Source organism: Onychomys torridus, chromosome 7 (assembly GCF_903995425.1).
Source record: "Onychomys torridus chromosome 7, mOncTor1.1, whole genome shotgun sequence".
Taxonomy (NCBI): Eukaryota; Metazoa; Chordata; class Mammalia; order Rodentia; family Cricetidae; genus Onychomys; species Onychomys torridus.
In genome coordinates, this window is record NC_050449.1 from 48,125,458 (window position 1) to 48,145,162 (window position 19,705).

General features: G+C 45.3%; 1 protein-coding gene across 4 annotated transcripts; it reads right to left on the reverse strand.

The window, feature by feature from the left end:
* Positions 1-648: 648 nt before the first annotated feature.
* Wdr61 (WD repeat domain 61) lies at positions 649-16,219 on the reverse strand. 4 transcript variants are annotated; one of them, XM_036191875.1, is made up of 11 exons: positions 16,147-16,219; positions 14,352-14,404; positions 13,630-13,657; positions 11,460-11,565; positions 10,798-10,970; positions 7,178-7,326; positions 6,896-6,989; positions 5,680-5,773; positions 3,617-3,709; positions 2,525-2,603; positions 649-933 (listed from the first exon to the last, which is right to left on the reverse strand). In XM_036191875.1, the coding sequence occupies exons 2-11, from the start codon at positions 14,361-14,363 to the stop codon at positions 844-846; spliced, it is 918 nt and encodes a 305-aa protein (XP_036047768.1). In that variant the 5' UTR covers positions 14,364-14,404; positions 16,147-16,219; the 3' UTR covers positions 649-843. The 4 variants fall into 4 exon arrangements, with proteins under 4 accessions (XP_036047768.1, XP_036047769.1, XP_036047771.1 ...); XM_036191876.1 differs by having other exon boundaries at positions 16,031-16,219; XM_036191878.1 differs by lacking the exon at positions 16,147-16,219 and adding an exon at positions 16,065-16,140 and having other exon boundaries at positions 656-933.
* Positions 16,220-19,705: the final 3,486 nt, after the last annotated feature.

Genomic DNA, 19,705 nt, shown 5'->3' on the forward strand with positions numbered 1-19,705 from the left:
AGGGTGTAGACCTGTCTGAGGAGGAGACTGAGGCCGAGGAAATAGGACAGTGCAGGTGTAAGAAGGTGAGCAAGGTGGAGGTGGGAAGAGTCCAGCATGGACTGTTCTACCGAGCTGGGCTGAGGATGAGCACAGCACGGCCAGGCACACAGTCTCGGTAAACAAGCAGCAGCAAGCACCAGGATGTCAGCGTCTTAAACTTCCCCGTTACCATGCAGACAGTCTGGAGGTAACTGCAGAAGAGGCGAAGGTGCTGGAATTCTAGCCTGAGAGGGTGTTCAGCCCTGGCTGCCAGTCACGAGTCTGGGATGGTTAGGGCAGACCTCTCTGAAAGGGGGAAATGAGGGTGTGGCAGAGGGGGCATTTTAAATATGTCACACAGAAGGATCCCTAGGTGGGTAGGGGGATTCCTATGTATCCAGCTTGTTTCCTTCAGAATGCCATTCTGATACAGGGTGGTGTGTTTAGGACTGCCTGAGAGAACTCTGAGCACATCATCACGAGTCACCCAGGGAGAGAGAGAGCTGCCTTTCTAACCCAGTGAGGGCATGGATCTCTGTTCCCTCAGGCATACTCCCCTTCACTAACAATGCCAATTCATACTGTTCTCCAGGGACAGGGTCAAGAAAAGAGCAGCGTGTTCAAAACTGCAGGTGCTTGCATTAAGAATGCTTTATTTACAGTAAAATATGAGCAGCATTTCCAATAAAACAGGAAAAACTTTATACTGTTATCTACAAAATTTGCTACAATATACGCTGTATTTTAAGTGTGCCTAAGAAGGTAAGGAATGTCATAATCAACCCTGCATCCTCTGTGGCTCCAGCCCCGAAGACGCTGTGTTTAAATTGGGCAGTCATAGACATGGATTTCCTGGTCATCTCCAACAGACACAATTTTTGATCCATTTCCGTTATATTTTACTCCCCAGACCTGCAAGTAGAAACAAAAAGGCGTTCTAGTTCCTGGATTGGGGTAAGGATTGCTTAAGGAATGAACACTATTACTTTCTTCTCCTGCATCTAGACTAGCGCGAGGCCAGCAAGGACGGGGCCTAGCTTCTAACTGGGCCACTTCCTCTGGCTTTGTGGAACAGCACTTCCCTCTCTAAAATACAACAATCTACTATCCTTTCAAAGGTTGAGAATCCAGAGGTTACCTAATGATTCCTGCCGGGGCCCAGCACTATGCTCCCAGGAGGAGAAGGTTAGACAGAACTGCAAACCAGTCCCCCAGCTCCTGTGTCCACTCCCATCCATCCATGGGAACTAGACATCATGGTACTGAGCACCACTGGCTTGTTCAGCTGTGCTTCAATTAGCAGCTCCACACTTCCTCTTAGAACGAATGTGGCTGAGTTAACCTTGTGATTACTAGGAATTCTGTGTGGTCAGACTGTCACCCTCACCTTGAGATTGGAGGCTAGCCTTGGTGCCAGGCCATAAAAGGGCCTCATTTCCATTCCAGACGTCTTTCTCTGAAACACCATCACCACAACCCCTCACAATAAGCAACAGGTCTAGGGTTTACTAAGAAAACTGCTTAAAGCCAAAAGTGGACCACCAAGATTCAACTCTTCAACTTCACTGCCATAATTTAAATACAAAGCAGCATGAATTGTTAACTGTAAGATGCGCTCAAAAAAGAAAGTGTGTGATCTCTAAGAGCATTCAAAACATTAGAGGCCGGTTGGCTGCTCTGAGCGCGCTCATTTTCATGCTGCCTCGTGCCTCTGGAGTCTAAACCAATGGTGTCTAAGGCAATGATGGCAACATGCAGGAGAGTCAGTAGTCTCAGCCAGGCAGGGTGGTTCACACCTGTAATCCTGGCAGGAGGACTGCAGAAAGTTCAAGGCCAGTCTGGGCTAACATGTGAGATTGTTTTAAAAACCCCTTTCCCTTGCTCAAGAAGGGAGAAAAAGGAAAGGAATCTCAGGCCCGTGTAGCACCGACGGAATCAGAATCCACTTCTTTTTGGAAGGTGGAGGCTGGGACTAGGCAAGTAAACTACTACTGCAGATCCTCCAGAGTGCTGGATTACAGGCATTTGTCACTGCCCTCAGCTCAGTTCTCTGGGGAGTCTTACCACAGCAAGGACCAAGAAGGATGGATAACAATGTTACCAATTCCCATTCACCTTACAAAGATAAAGACAGTCTTCCTAAAATGGAAACCAGGCTTAGCACCATCATTATAAGTGAACAAACTGTAACCTCTATATTTAAAAAAATTACATCCCTGGATAATTCCAAAAATGTAAATGATGATTATGTTAAGCAATGGGACCTCCCAAAGAGGGAGGCTCTCCTAGAAGTACCCAGAAAAGGGTCCCAGACTTAGGTGTATAATTTCAAAGAAGGGAGTGTGGTCAGCTGTGTGTTTTGGCATGTGTAGCAGACATGCCTCATGGTCACAAGGCTAACATGTCCCAGAGTTCTACCACTCTTAACTCCAACAGAAAGGCTAGTAAAGGGATGTAGCCAGCAAGCTAAACACAAGGAATTTACATGCTTCTTATTCCGTACCTGATCCTGGTGATCAAAGAAGGTGTGCACGCAGGTCCTTGTTCCAACATCCCAAACCTTTACACTTTTGTCAGACGAACTGTTTGGAAAGCAAATGTCAGAATCAGAACACTTCCTTATCCCACACTCCTTTGCAGACTTTCACACTTGGACCTGTAGAGGCCCCTTGAGTCAGGTGTCAACAGATGACGATCTACTCACAGGGCAGCCAAGAGTCTCCTCACTGGCTTGGCCGGCCTGCCTGCCAAGTACCATCATCCAGGAGCTTCAAGCCTAATTATCCTTTTCTGGATGAGAGGGAGGTCTAGGGACGTTTCAAAAGCTCCCAGAACCATCGTGCAATGCCCTTCGGCTGCCCATCCCATGCTTCTGAAGCTCCTCGGCCTCCAGTGCCCTGGACATCACTGGCACCCATAAACACATTTTATAGGCAGATCTGCAGATTCTAAGATCCTCTTGAAACACAAGGATATGTCAAGACAGGAAGTGGAAACCTAGACTTATAAGAAAAAGCTAAGATTTCAATAGTTTAAAAGAACATCTTTGATCAAGCTAAGACTACCCAAGTTCACTACTTAAAAACAATAATGACACCCTTTAAAAGCTAAAGTAAACAAAGGCAACTTGAATTTTTGGGGTTTTTCAACAGGGTCTCTCTATATATTTCTAGCTGGCTCTGAACTCACTAAGTAGACTAGTCTGGCCTTGAATTCAGAGATCCACCTGCCTCTACCTCTCCAGTACTGGGATTAAGGATTGTGCTACCTGGCCTGGCCTGGGCAACTTGAATTTTATTTTATTACTTTAAAAAGTTTTCAGTTTTATTTATGTGTATGAGCATTTGTCTGAATGTATGTTAGTAGGACAGAACAGGGTGTGGGATCCCCTGGGACTGGAGTTTCAGATGGTATGGGCCGCCATGTGGGTGCTGGGAATCGAAGAGTGGCTGGCCAGCACTCTTAAACTGCTGAGCATCTCTCCAGCCCCAGAATGTTAAAAAGTCATGTAATGTAATATCTCAGTTTTAAGGCACATTACCAGAAGACTGCCTTCCCATGCCAAGCATTTTAGAAACTTAAAAAGCCTACGTACCTGGAGACAAAGTGAGTGTCATCAGGACAGAACGCGACGTTCAGCACCCAGGATGCATGTCCACTCAGCGTGCCAGCCAAGTTGGCATGTTGTCTGGAAGAAGAAAGATTCAAACAGAATGGCAATGCTATTTTGGGGAACTCTAATTGCTGAATTGGTTAGTGAACTATTAGCTCTGCTCACATGGCTGGGTGTGATATCAGAATGACCATATGTCATAAATTCCATTTTCAGTGAAGTAGCATCAAACACCAGACATTTTTATATCAGCATTAAGTTAAAAATATCAACAGCTTGGAGACTGGAGAGACAGCTCAGCCAACTCCAAGATGAGGAGCCTGAGCAGCAGAGGTGAGCAGGCTAGTCAGACCCTTCTGCAAGAGGATCTTTCCCACAGTGACAGGAAACAGCAAGACATGCCTGATGTAATGTATGTGGCTCAACAGAACATTTGTGACCTACTCAAGAACAAGGCAGGCAGCTGGGCGTGGTGGCACATGCCTTTAATCCCAGCATTTGAGAGGCAGAAGAAGGTAGATCTCTGTGAGTTTGAGGCCAGCCTGCTCTACATATCAAGTTCCAGGCTAGCTAGGGCTATATAGTGAGACCCTGTTGAAACCAAAATTAAAACAACAAAACCCCATCAAAACTATACCTTAAAAATCAAAAACAAACAAAAAAAACCAAACAAACCCTAAGCTAGGCCCAATTCCTACAACCATGTTCATGTTTCTTATTTTGAAGAAGATTTTTATTTTATGTGTGTGTTCCATCTGTATGCAGGTACCCATGATGTCTAAAAGGGGGCATCAAACCCCTGGAGCTGGAGTTATAGGTAATTGTTAGCACCCAGTGTAGGTGCTGGGAACTAAACTCTGGAAGCCTGGTGAGCACTCTTAACTGCTAGGCCATCCAGCTCTCCTGGGAAACCAAATGCCTATGACAGGAGACGCCCCCTGGGCCTGAGGTCAGCAATTTTGCCCCTAGAAACAAGCCTCAGCTAGGGAGAACAGAGGCAGCCCTCTCAGGATGCAGTGGACCCCCAAGAGGGTAAGAAATCCTGAGGTCCATTATTGCTAGGGCAATAGCCACCTCAGTCTGAGGGCCTCTTAGCAAAGTGGAGATCATGAAAGAGCAGCAGTGAACGCTAACAGGGAGACACCCTAAAACTGCCATTCCTGAGCTGACTCTGGTGCTAAAAAGCACACGCAGCTGTCAGCACCCCTCTCGTGGTCCTAGCATTCTCTCTCTGTAACGTCAAAAGCAGCAGGCCCTTCTGACAGCAGAGTTACAACAGCTCACAGCAGCCCCGAAAAGGACATGGATACATAGTGAATCAGGACAAGGTACATGTTGGAGTGAGAAATGTGTAGGACAGATTAAAAAAGAACTGGAGAACGACGAGGTAGAGGCACACTTAGTGGGGAGACCAATTATGAAACTCAGGACAGTACAAGGCACACACTGGCACCAGCAGTGGGGATGAGACTGTGGGAAGGAAGGACTCAATGGAAGGGAGAGCAGTGTGGGCCCTCAGTGGTGGAGCTGGGCACACAAGAACAATCTGCTAACTCCTATGCCATCAGTCCAAAACCTATCTCAAAAGGCTCCCCACCTAGACCTATGGGGCAGCTTACCCACTGGGGGTTCCTAACCAGAAGGCAGCCTGCTTACCTGCTGAAAGCAGGCCCCTGGAACAGATGCCCTAGGTTTTCACTGTAGCTCTAGGCCAGTTACAGCCAGGGCTCCATTTCCTTAGCTGTATACTACGTATCTACACAAGGATATACCAGGGAGCCAAAACACCTGGCTACTGAGAAAGGCAGCAGAGTCTAATCCTACTAGGATTAGACAGACGCACACTTCCTCCACACAGACCTTGGGGACACACTCTAAGCTCCAGCAGGAGGGGCTGACTGGGGAGGAATGACTGGGTAGTCCAGAGCATCAGAGCTGACTTATGGCCATGAGAGCAGGCAGCAAATTCCAAGAGTGGTTCCTATCAGTAAGGGGACAAAGCTGTCACTGTTGCTGAGACCTTTACTCTTGAAAAGGTAACTCACACATCATAGATCTTGATGTAGCCATCATCTGAAGCCGTGACGAGGAGCTGGGAGTCGGGGGAAAAGGTCAAGGAGCGAATGGGCATCGCATGGCCTGAAATTCAGAGACGCTGTTAGGCTGGCAGCTGCACCACACAAGCTTCCTGCTAACTCTGCCCTTTTAACGACCACTAGTCACTGAGCTGGAATGACCCTGGTGCTTCAGTCAGAGAAGACGGCACTGACTAGACCCTTCTTCCACTCCCACAGGACTCCGACCTTGGTCATGGAGCCATCTCTTCTTAGTTCCCTTCTCTAACAGCTGGGCCTCACTAAACACTGTTAAAAATCCAAACAAAACAAAAAAACACGGGGGGCTGTAGAGATGTCTCAGTGGTTAAGAGCATGTAGCTCTCTCAGAGAACCCAAGTTCAGTTCCTAGCACCCACAGCTAGCAGCTCACAACCGTCTGTAACTCTGGCTCCAAGGGATCTGAAATCTGGCCTCTGTGTACATATATACATATGTGTGCACGCACACACACACACATACTTAAAAATCTTAAAAAACAAAAACTGGCTGGGTGGTAGTGGCACACGCCTTTAATCCTAGCACTCAGAGGCAGAGGCAGGCAGATCTCTGAGTTCAAGGCCAGCCTGGTCTAAATAGTGAATTCCAGAATATCCAGGGACACACAGAGAAACCCTGACTCAAAAACAAAAAACCCCTCTGCTACAAACATAGCCAAATACGGAAGATACAGGCTCCATCTGATTCGTAAGGTCCAACAAATCACATTAGTTCTCTACCAAAACTTTTGCCACTGGGTAAAAGGTAAATTGAGGAGATATATTCACTTAGTGATAATTCAAAATCAGATACAAGAAGAGCAATCTCTCTGTCTCCTGCTCTGTCCTCCTCCCAAGGCCACCAGTGTGGAGAGTGGACACAAATGTTTCATATGACATCAAATGAGCACAAAAAAGGAACAGCCTTCCAGTCACAAAGCTCATGAGGAAAAAAAGAGAAAAAACACACATAAATAAAAAGTAACCTATGCCACTAAAAAAGTATAAGAACCACGAAGTTCAGATTAAAACCACAATGTAACACAGAGTGGCACTTCAGTTTTCCAACAGAGATGAAAACAATTTAGATTACATTCTCACAAAAGAAAATGCTTTGTGACCTGATAATCCATCAGGGAGCACAAAATAGGATGAGGAGCTATGGATACCTTCCAGCGTGTGCAGAAGCTTTCCAGTTGCAATATCAAAAATATTGATGATTCCGTCTATGGCTCCGCTGGCCAGGTATTTTCCATCAGGACTCTGTTGAGAAGAGATGGGTGATTTGAGAGACGATTCGGATAAACTGTCCCTTCTGAATACAAGCCATCCTGCTGGCCTCAGGTCTAACTGGCTGCCAGCAAACCACACAACAGACAGCAGCCTAATAAGCACCTAATAAGGTCTGTGCAAAGGACCACAGCTAGAGACTCACGGTGAGGTTTCCTTACGTATGCAATACTCAGGATGAATTTTCCTCTAGTGTCCAAAGAATATTCTTTTTTCCCACTTTCCACACCAAAAATGTTCACTTTCCCCACATGAGTTCCTGTGGCCAGATACTGGGAGTCAGGGGAGAAGGCCAAGGTCCAGGCATCCACTGGAAAGAAGCAGAGGAGAGCACCCAGTGAGAAAAGACCAGACTTTAATTAACAAACTATAGCTTGATCAAATGCTACAGTCTTCAAACTCAGAGAAAGTGTCCTGAGTCAGGGAACCATGATGTAAAAATTCTAATTCTTTTCTTTGCCAAGTTTAAATTTTAAGAGATTCTTAATTTAAAAGAAATGATAATAAAATCAGCTGAACAATACTGACAATTGATAAGGACATGAGAAATCAGATCCTCCATACTCTGGTGGCCATGTAAAATGGGACAGCCACTCTGAAAACCAGTGTGGCCATTTCTTAGGTAAAAACCAACACCACACTACACACGAGTCCACTCCTGGGAGCTACTCAGGAGGAACGGAAGCTTATACACAGAGCCCTTCCCACTCACCTCCACAGCAGCTTTATCATAAACAGTTCCAACTGTAAACAGTCCAAATGACCTCAACCGGCGAATGAGCAGGGGACTATGGTTCATCCTTGTCAGAGAATATTACTTGTCAACAAAGAGGAACAAATCTCTGCTACAAAATGGATGAAACTCAAAAACACTTTACAAACAGCGACAACTGTACATAGTCTATTGGTTCTGTCCCTTTAGAGGCCTGACACACCAGCTTTCGCCAGCCCTCATATGTCAGGTCCAAAAAGAAGGATGACTTTTTTAAAAGACCATTTTAAAATTTATTTATTTGTATTTTGGGTGCATTGGTGCTTTGCCTGCATGTATGTCTGTGTGAGGGTGTAGGGTCCCCTAGAACTGGAGTTACAAACAGCTGTGAGCTGCCATGTAGGTGCTGGGAATTGAACCTGGGTCCTCTGGAAGAGCAGCCAGTGCTCTTAACTGCCTAGATATCTCTCTAGCCCCAAGAATTACGTTAAAAAAAAAAAAAAAAAAAGAAACAACCTATTTTAATTAGCTATTTACAGAGAAAATGGTTAGTAGAATCCCAAACTTTGATTTCTCAAAGCTTAATAAAATGGATTCTTTCTTTTTTTTTTTTTTTTTTGGTTTTTCGAAACAGGGTTTCTCTGTGTAGCTTTGCGCCTTTCCTGGAACTCACTTGGTAGTCCAGGTTGGCCTCGAACTCACAGAGAACCGCCTGCCTCTGCCTCCCAAGTGCTGGGATTAAAGGCGTGCACCACCAACGCCCAGCTCTCTTTCAAATATTTTGACACATCCCTGTTAATTGCTTTGCAATACAGATCCTTTATTCCCAGATGTCTTCAGGTACAAAATAGGAACCATGTTTATCCCTCATTAAAACCTGCACCCTAATCTTAATTCTTGCAGAGTAAATGTTTAGCGCAAACGCTAAGTTCCTCCTGCTCCTCTTCTCTCCCTGTGGGCATTTTGGATATGAGGTACAGGGGGGACCTCTCCACTGCCACCGCTGCTCTCCCTCGTGTCTGGGCTGGACAGACACAGCCTGGCAGAATGCCAATCATGGGGTCATCCTCCAGCTTTACTTTTTCTATTTTCACTGTCTTCTTTAAGATCAGGATTTTCTCTCCACTCTTTCTGTCCCTTTTGAGGTGGTACATTTTCAAGGCAAGTCTGCTTTCCCTACGTTCAGTAAACCCAGACTCACCTAAGGCACTCAGCTAGTTAGCTGTGGGCAGCAAGGCTCACTCGTTATTTGGCTAGGATGTGATCTAGTTTTGACCAGATCTCCCCACCCCAAAGAACATCCACCCACTTTATTCTTTTCAGTCTTTCTCATGCCTGTAACTCTGGCACTTGGGAAGCTGAGCAGAAAGAACAGCCATGACTTCAAGGCCAGTCTGAGTTACATGGTAAGACCTGGTCTCAAAGCACCGAAACCCCAAAACCCCAAAACAAGGCAACCCCTAAGACATAACAAAACAACCCAATGGAAGAAAGAGCAAGCTGGACAGACTCAGAACCTTCTCCTTCAACCAATGACGCTCTCACGTCTTCACATGTGATGCATGGAAGGCTACAACAAAGGCACAGTGACCAGTGTCACTGTCCTGAGAGCGTGCAGAGATGGCTCAGTGGCAAAGGCACCTGCCACCAAACCTGATGACCTGAGCTCAAGTCTCAGGCCCACATTCAAGAACAGACTCCCACAAATTGTCCTCGGAGCTTCACACACATGTGCTCACACATACAAAATAAGTAACATGTAAGAAAAATATTCTTTAAAAGCAGCAACAGATCCGACTCTTTCTAACGCTCCTTATGTTCAGGGTGCTTTGCAGGATGGCTGGAGATCCCTCTTCTCCACAAACAATGCAAGCAGAGAGGAGACAGACAGCCATCTAGGAAGTCACAAAGTATCCGAATACCTTTTTCCAGACACACATTTCAGTCTCACACTCTTTTTTTTTCTTCTTTTAAGACTTATGTATTATGAATACAGTGTTCTGTATACATATATGTCTGCACAAAAAAGAGGGCACCAGATCTCACTGCAGATGGTTGTAAGCCACTATGTGGGTGCTGGGAATTGAACTCAGGACCTCTGGAAGAGCAGCCAGTGCTCTTAACCTCTGAGCCATCTCTCCAGCCCCCAAGCCTCACACTCTTAAACCATGATTCAGTGGATCCAAAAGGGACTAGGCATGAATACTTTCAACAAAAACTCCAGCATTAAGAATAGTGCGCTTCTGAGGAGAGAGGCACTGAGTTCCTCCATTACAGGGCCTCCTTACAAGTCCTGGAACTTCATTCTATGAAATGTTCACACAGCTAGGAGCATAACAGGAGGGGGCCAAATCTACTGGGGAATCAGCTCCCCAAGAACCGGAGCACCTCTTTCATAATCCACCCACCAAGGAGCGTGTGGAGCGATGCCAATCTATCTGCATCTCTGGAGCGCACTGCCCAGTGAACACAACAGGTTTAGTTAATGAGAACCACATAGGCATTTTAAGTGAACAGGAGGCTAAAAAGAATCCTGAAATGTCAAAATGTTTGTTCTACACAAATATAATCCACTAAAATTGTCCCTTACCAACTTGGACAATGTTCAACGAGGCTGAGGAGCAAGTGTACTGCTCCACAGTACTTTAAAAAAAAGACTCATGAACTTGTTTCTCCTTCTCTATGTACCACACATCAGAACCCAGGCACTCCGACCATAACGAATAGAGATAACCACTATTCCGACCCAAGGCTTCTGTAAGGCAGTGAATGTATCCTCTCAGAAGGTGTCAGGTAGGAGCTCTGGCTACGCCAGCACAGCTCCACAATCCCAAACTGTCAATTCGGAAATCCAAAACACTGGTTTGGTTTCCCCAAAGTACAGCACTACAATCCACTTGGCAGCAAAACGTGCCCTGAAATAATGTAATCACTTAGTATAATACCCTTGTGTGGTTACAAGGACATTAGGGTTGGATTAGAGTAACAGTTCTGAACTAGAAACACTATCCCTAAGTCTGAAAAGGGACACTGGACTTCTATCACCTTCCCTAAATGTAAAGTTCTTACCAGGTCCTGCATCTATAGACTTTATCTGTTTGCCATTTTCCAAGTCCCAGAGACGAATGTGGGCATCTAGAGAGCTGGATGCAGCAATGGGAAGGGTGTGGCTGATGTCCACAGACACCACCCCCAGCTGATGTCCCTCCAGACTCCACTGTAGCTCCAGCCTCTCATCACACCTAGAAGGAGGACAGAAATGATTCTTTATGCTCAATATACTATACTGTCACCAGAACTTCTATGTCCTTGGAACATATGGTCCAACAAATGGTCAATAAAATGCAGAAAGCTAAGGACTGAACACAGAATGTAGTCAAGTCTCTGGGGCTCCCCACTAGAGCTTTAATTCCAAATAATAAGCAACCACACAAAACCAGGTGGTGGTGGCGCACGCCTGTAATCCCAGCACTCAGGGGGCAGAGGCAGGTGGATGGATCTCTGTGAGTTCCAGGAAAGGTGCAAAACTACACAGAGAAACCCTGTCTCGGGAAAAAAAAAAAAAAAAAAAAAAGAAACCACACAAGAAAAATAAGCTGTTGCTTTAAAACTACTATGATGCTATTGCCTTCTTGCCCAGAAAAATCAATGCTTTCCTTATAGCAACTGGGAGCCCAGAAGCAAAACTCTTGTCCCAAATTCCCAAGGTTTGAAAGGGGAAAGGTGCTCACCATTTCCAAACCTTCACCAGGTCATCCAGAGATCCTGTGACCACAGTTTCAATGTTTTCCTTCTTGTTTGTTCCCCAGGCAACTGACCAGATGGCATCATCATGGGCTAGAACAGAAAGTGCTTCATTTGAAGTTTACCTACACACAACTCCTACATTCAATGGGATAAAACCACCTGACAACTCCCAAGTCAAGTCCACTTCTACCTATCTCTTCACGGTTCCACGGGACCCCATGAAGTGCTTACAGACTTGTGGGGGACCTATGTGACAACTAGCGGCTCCTGTTTAGTTTGAAACTTACCCTAAAGCACAAGTTTACAAGGAGGAGAGCAGGATGAGAACAAGACAGGGCTTCAGACTCCAAATACAGTGACTGAGCCATGAGTCTGTTCTCCATCTAGAACAGCAATCAGTTGACCAAAATGACTACAGTGAGCAGGGAGTCCCCCTTCCCAAGGACCAGGAGACAGTTCTATAAACAGTACTGGTCTAAAATGTATGAGGTGTCTTTTACCATCAATGCCCTTTTTTATGCCTAATGAATCACTTATTACATTAATCCTTCCCTGAGTGTGGTCTTCATCACAGCTGCCTTGATGAAGTCCTGCCAAGATCATCCCTGTGGTGACATGCCTGCAACTGCAGCATTTAGGGGACAGAGGCGGAGAAGCACGAGGATAGGCAGTGAGTTCAAGACAAGCCAGAGTTACAAGTGAAGTCACTTTTCAAAAAACCAAGAGGTGGGGACAAGCTCAGTGGTGGAGTACTTGCCTAGAATGGGCAAGGCCCTGGACTTGATCCCCAATGTTCAACTTTCCCCATCCCCCAAAAAGATAGTTTCATTTCACAAATAAGGAATGGGGGCTTGGAGATGCTTTGTAGCTCATCCAAAGGCATGAAGCTAAGAGGGGGCAGGGCTAAGATTCAAACTCAAGATATTAACACATTGTAAGTCTGGGAGCTACGTACTTTGTGAGCTATACTGTGGAATCTGCAAAGCTGGTATGCATCTATTAAACAGGATAAGTATATACAGAAGCTTTATCTATGCCTGGTTACAATTCTCCAAACATGAATCTAAAGGGATTAAACTTTAACAGTTGTTGAGTTACACATGTTGTCACCGCTTCCTTATAATCTCACTAGACCCAAGCCTGCTAGGATTGCAACCTGGATGATGTTAGCTTCATTCGGAGCTATTGCCTGGCACACCTGAACAGCTTACTAGTTAACTAAGGGGAATGCTCTGGGCTTAAACTTCGGCCTACCTAAATGTCGCTTATTTGGAGTGAAGAACTTTTTTTATTAGATACTTACACACTCCCAAGGCTGTCTCTAACCCATCTGATTGGACAGGATTACCTATCACAACACTGCTGTTGTGCAGGCCTGTCTCACCAGGGAGCTGGCCTCAGACCTGCCTCCGGCCCCCATTCCCACCCTGCCTCACTATGCACTCAGGTGCCTTGACAGAATTTTCACGGTTTCACCCTCTGCTTTTACAGAGACAAATGTCCTCTAAAAGAGTTCCTGCACTTGTAAGTAGAGGATGCTTTGTAAAGACTCCATAGTGAATTCTGAGTTAGAGCCAGGTTTAAGCCCACCTCCCTAGCAGTGTAGACACCAACAGGGGTCTGAGGCTCAAAATATTGCCTCTTTCTCCCCTGGCAGCAGGGAAGTTTAGCACTACATCTTCCTCGGGGAAAAGCGTTTTCCTCATCCTAGAATTCCCTATTATGCCATCTGACTCCTGCCTTTCTTTGTAGTTAGTTTCATATCTTTACTTACTTACTGTGTAGTACCGGGACGGGCTTGTATATTGAGGCAAGTGCTTTACCACTAAGCCATATCGCCAGCCTTCTCATTTTTTTTTTTTTTTTTATATTAAGACAAGGTCTCACTACATTGTCTAGATTGGCCTTGAACTCACAATCCTCCTATCTAACTTCCTTAGCATCTGGGATTACAGGCCCACTCCACCAGACCCAAATGGCTATTTACTTTTTGATTGAGTATACTGGTTTTTGCTACTATGGTCGATTCTGCAAAGATCTGTGTGTCTAGTTGGTGTGATAAGAGCTCAAAACAAAACAAAACAAAACAAAAAAACAAGAGGACCCCTTTTTTTTTTTTTTGCAAAAAAATGTTGCTTGATGAGGACTCCTTACCTTGCTCTTGCTTGAAGAGAATACTGTACTACAAAAGGACAGAAGAGCAGACAACCGTCAGATTTCCGTTATCCTGCACCCTCCCTGCAGCACTGCAGGTGAGGTAGTCACCACACTATTGCCCTGACCATGCTACCCAACCTCGGCTCCTACTCACGAAAGCCCTGGATAGCTACACCAGAGAAAAATCAGTTCTTCGTCTTGTTTTTGGAGGTGGGGGATTTCTAGGTAGCCAGGGTTGGCTTCAAACTGTGTAGCCAAGGCTTACACTAAACTTGCATCAATCTTCCTTCTTCAACATCCTTAGTGTTGCCATTATAGGTGTGCAGCATCACACCAGACAACAACAAACCAGACCCCCCTTCCCAAACCCAGTGTAAGACCAGTAAGTTACACTTTCTTCAGCTCTGGTCAGGAGGGAGCTGGGTCCTGTTTGCAGCCTACTCTTCACAGTTGTAGACTACGCAGCCCATACATGTCTTTAGCTTTGTCCCTCATCCTAGAGGGCTGACTGACTGTTCTTGCTCCTATTTCAACTAATCTTAGTGGGGTGCATTTTACCAGTGCCACATAACCCTGTGATGGGCAGGTACTCAAAGTCATCCACGCCTTTGGGAACAGGACAAGAATTAAACACTGGTTTCCCTAACCATACACCCAAGCAATCTATTGGGCTTGAACTTGCCAGTAAGTAAAGTTTTCCCTCTCAGTGCAGACCTTACCTGGTTGGTCATTTCCTTAACTGAGAGGATGAAGATCTAGAGGCCAGACAGCCCTGTGAAATCAACACCAGGGTTTCAGTAGGATGATGTTATCAGCACAAGTAGGCTGCAGAAGTTCCTCCTCACCAAATGGTCACTTTGTCAGACCATGAAAATGAAACTTGTGACAGCAAAACACACGTGGCTCTTTGTCAACACGTTATATAGTAAGAACGAGCAGGGTCGAAGAGACGCTACGTCAGAAGGTGATACACGTAAAACAGTATCCTGCCAGACGGTTCATAGGCCTAGTACTTTGGAGGTACTAATCCTGGCTTTATAGCAAGACCTTGTTTCAAGCAAACAACAACAAAAATCTCATCATAGCATCCTGACATGAAAATATCATGATCTTTAAAGCATTAACAAAGTCATAATTAGGGCTGGAAAAATGGTTCAGAGGTTAAGAGTGCTGACTGCTCTTCCAGAGGACCTTGGTTTAACTCCCAGCACCCACATGGCAGCTCACAATGGTCTGTAACTAGCTTCAGGGGACCGGAAACTTCCCAAGGCAAAACATTAATGTACATACAATAAAGAAAATTTAAAAGATGTTTTTTAAAAAGTCGTATTTAATGTTGTATGTTCGTTGTGTGTTCTCATAATGGGATTATATGCTAAATTTCAATGAGAGGTTAAAAAAGACAGGGGTGGTAATTTTCTTTTAATCCAAGTTCACTGCTCCCTCAACAGCTTAACAGACCATACACCTCAGGCATCCAGGCTCAACTGGCAAACCAAAAAGGCTACCAACGGTTTTTCAAGAACAGGAAATCAAACAGATACATGACTCCTAAACAGCCCTAACAGGTCTTAGTCAGGTGGGCTAATTTGTGACTCAAGAACAGGACTTTGCCTAGACTTAGACTAGAAAGAACTCGGGCCAATTTGGCTGAACAAGGGCCATGCAAACTCTTCCTGAGCATCAGCCCTCTTGGTGAGGCAGCCTCCTCTCTGCCAATCTGGACCTCACACTGGACAATAGGAGAAAAAAAAAACTATTTTAACAGCCCGAGCCTTTGAGAATGTACCACATTAGGTAGTACTTTAAATACTATACAGATTAGCTCACTGAACCTGTGAGTAGTAGGCATTTTTACCAGCTCCATTCTCCTAGCAAGACAAGAGGCTCAGCGCTGTTGAGGGAAGCGTCCCTGAGAAGGTCAATACAAGCTATAGTTCATGCTAAGGCACATCTCATGATGGGTAATTTCAGAACTAAGAGACTCCAACTTATGCCACCTTCTCTCTTTAGGAAAATCCCCAGTTAGAATTCAATGCTCATTCCTCAGTATTCCCAGAGACTAACCGATACCTCTCTGAAAGTTCCTCAGGCACGTTAGTAACGCACAATACCGTTCGGCAAGAAAAACTCACTCTCTACTTCTAAGTGTGCCTTGACGAGAAGCTTGCTACCTAACAACGTGGCTAAATACTGGAGAACGTGTGCTAAGGCAGTCCTCTATCTAGAAGAAAACTATCCCCCCGCTGCCCGCAAAGAAGCCGGCCCTCATTTCCGGGATGCAGAAGAAGTCCACCTACAGGCCTTCTGCTGCCCTCGGGACTCGTGCCTCGCGGGTTAGCCTGTGTAAACAGTCACGGAAGTCGCCCCTGGGCCCCTGGAGCCTCCGTGAACAAACCTGCTGTGGCGGCCGCCAAGCCTCCCTTGCTCACCCGCCTTCCCGCCCCGGCAGGAACAAGCCTCAGCGACCACCATGCCCAACTGCATGCCCAACTGCCCAGCACACCAACTCACCACTGTACAGCCGGCAGCAGAGCCCTCTGACGTCATGGGGCGCGACAGTGGCGCTCACGGATGAGCTAACGAAAGGGCGGGGCCGCTCCTCTGACCTGGGCCCTGCAGTCACAGCGCCCCCTGCTGCCTTTGCGCTCGGGCGGGGGTGGGTGGGTTGTAGAAAGTGGGAGGGGAGAGGAGAAGCCACGCCCCGTCCGGGTATCCAGGTTGGCCTGCTGCTAAAGTTTCTCCGTTGACTTCATGGGTTCTTTTTCCTTTTCTTTTTCTGCTTTTTCTTTTCTCCTTCCTGCTTCCTCTTCTCTCTTCCTCCCCTTTCTTCTTGAGACCGGATCTTGCTATGTAGCCTCAAGCCTTAAACTGCAGTCAGCTTCCGAAGTACTGGGATTACAGGTCATCACCCGGCTGTGTTGGTTCTTAAACTCTCTTTAGGACCTACGAGTGAGTCCAGTGTTAAATTCGCGGGTTGTGAGCAACATTGTTAAGGAATGAGATCCTGTTTTTCTGTGAGTAGAGGGTGTCCATAAACTAACTGCAAGTTCTTCGGGTAGGCTAGTGGAAACTGGTTCTAAGATGGCTCAGAGAGACAGCAAGCCTAACTCTAGCTTCACTGTAATTCCATCTGCATGCTAAGTGACACCCTAGCACCATGACAATTGGCAATTGCATGCTGAGGACTGAGAACAACCATAAAAGGAGCAAGAAGAGCCAGGACCCACACTCCTGGGGAAGTTCTCTGTCCAGTTCCAGAAAATGCATGAGTGTTCCTCGAGTACTGTTAGCCTACACCTCCCTTTTACCAGGTATGCATAGCCTCTAGGCCCTCAGCAGCTGAAGAGGTTAGTTAGGGTTTGTCTCCCATTTCCTCCATTTTTGGCCAGAATCAGGCCATTTCAGTGTTCAGTTGGCACCTGGGCTTGTTGGTTCCACAATTCCAAGCGGGAAAATGGACCCAATGTTGGATCCAGTCAAAAGGTGGTAGCAATTTCAAAAATCTGTTAACTGACTAGATAATTTTGCTAAGCAGCTAGATAAATTTGACCGACATAATTACAAGTCTCCCAGGCCCGTACCTTAGTAAGGTAACTCGTAAGGTAACTCTTGGGTTACTGCCTCAGAAGACTTTAGTCCAGGGCTAGAGGATGTAACTCAGTGGTAGAGGACTTACTTAGCATATGCAAAGCCCTGGATTTGAGCACCAGTGCTGTGCACAAAGAGAAAACAAAAAACAAAAACAACCAGAACCCCCAAAAACAACCCCAAGTCAAAAAACAAACAAAAACATTTGTGTCAAGGTGAGCAGACTGGATTGTGAAAATTCTAACCATTTTGAGTAAATCTGTGACCTTCCTTCCTTCCTTCCTTTCCTTTTTTTTTTTTTTTTTGTCGGAGCTGAAGACTGAACCTAGGGCCTTGCACTTGCTAGGAAAGTGCTCTACCACTGAGCTAAATCCCCAACCCCTTTCCTTTTTTTTTTTTTTTTTTCAATCGTTGTTGTTGTTGTTGTTGTTGTTGTTGTTGTTGTTGTTGAGACATGGTCTTACTGCCCTGACTGACCAAGAACTTCCTTATGTAGACCATGTTGTTTTCAAACTCAGAGATCTGCTTGCCTTTGCCTCCAGAAGTACTGAGGTTGAAGGCATACACCAGTACATCTTGCTCTTCTCTTTAAATGTTTTTGTTTATTACATTCATTGTGTATGTATTTCATGTTCAGCACAGCAAGCATGTGGAGGTCAGAGGACAACTTTCTGGAGTTGGTTCTCCACTCCCATCATGCCGGTCCTAGGGACTGAACTCAGAATGTATGTGGATACATGTGGAGGTCAGAGAACAACTTGCAGGAGTTCATTCTTTCCTTCCATCATGTGGGTCCTGGGGATCAAATTTAAGCTAACAGGCATGGCAGCAGCTACCTTTATCCTCTAAGTGAGTGGTTCTCAGGGGTCCTATATCAGATATTTACATTATGACTCACAAGAGTAGCAAAATTACAGTTATGAAGTAGCAACTAAAATAATTTTATGGTTGGGGATCACCACAACATGAGGAGCTGTATTAAAGGGTCACAGCCTTAAGAGGTTGAGAACCATTGCTAAGCCATCTCATTGACACCCCCCACCCCCTTTTTCTTTCTTTCTTTTTTTAGTGTGTGTTCTAGACATCTGTAGCAGGCTTTCTTGGACAGCCAGGCCCCAAACCACAACAAAAAGACTTATTAATTAAGAATGCTTGACCTTAACTTAGGCTTGTTTCTAGCTAGTTTTATTTAAAAAAACAAAAAACAAAAAACCTTAAATTAACCCATTTCTATTAATCTATGAGCTGCCCCAAGGCTCATTTACTTCATCCACGTACTGTCCATCCTTCTTCCTTGCTTCCTCCATATCTGGCTGGCTGGCCCCACAGCTGGCTGGCTGGCTCCCCTTTCTCTCTGACCACCAGCCCTGCCTATGCCTCTTCTCCCTAGCTATTGGCCATTGAGCTTTTTATTAGACCAATCAGGTGCCTTAGGCAGGCACGGTAAAACAGCAACACATCTTAAATAGTTAAACAAATGCAGCATAAACAAATGCAACACACCTTTACGTAGTTAAACAATTATTCTGCAACACAAACAAATGTAACACATCTTTACTTAGTTACACAAATATTCCATTCCACAACAAACATCAATCTCAGGTCCCAGTGTCTACATGGTAAACAGTTTACCAGCTGATCTATCTACCCACCCTACTACCCGTCTTTTTGAGACAGAGTCTCCTATAGTTCAGGATAGACTCAAACTCACTATATACTGTTAAGGATGACCTGGAACATCTGATCCTTCTGCCTTCACTTCCATAGTGCCGGTACCACAGGTGTGGACCACCGTGTCTGGTTTTATGTTGTACTAGGGATCAGGGTAATGTAGGCTAGGCAAGCGCTGTACCAGTTGAGCTACATCCTCCGTCCCTAATTTTCAACTTTTGACTAGAAAGAATTAATTTGGAGTCTTGCACTTTAAGCATGATGACATAGGCTGGGCCGTGGTGGCGCATGCCTTTAATCCCAGCACTTGGGAGGCAGAGGCAGGCCGATCTCTGTGAGATCTACAGAGCTAGATCCAGGACAGGCACCAAAACTACACAGAGAAACTCTGTCTCAGAAAAACAAAAAACAAACAAAAAGAATGATGGCATGTAGGCTGCTAAAATAGGTTAAATTGTATGATGAAGTAACTTTAAACGTGTGATTTGAATTACGACCCTCCGACCCTGCACACATACCTTAGCACATTAACTGTGAATACTCCAAGTCCAAACTATTCTAAAAGTACAATGAAATTTTCCTTATCTTGTTCATTTTTGAGACAGATGGGGACTGTGATGCAAGAATAACTGGTCTTTTATGTGCAATGAATGTCTTTGACATGACATCCAGACTATGAGAACTGCCTCAGAGTAATATTTATAAATGGCTCAAAATCCACATAGGATAAAAGGAAAAGAATTCTATCAAAATAGCCATAAAATATCTGTGAAAAAATAATACATGCACTTTCATGAACTCAGCAGTTCTA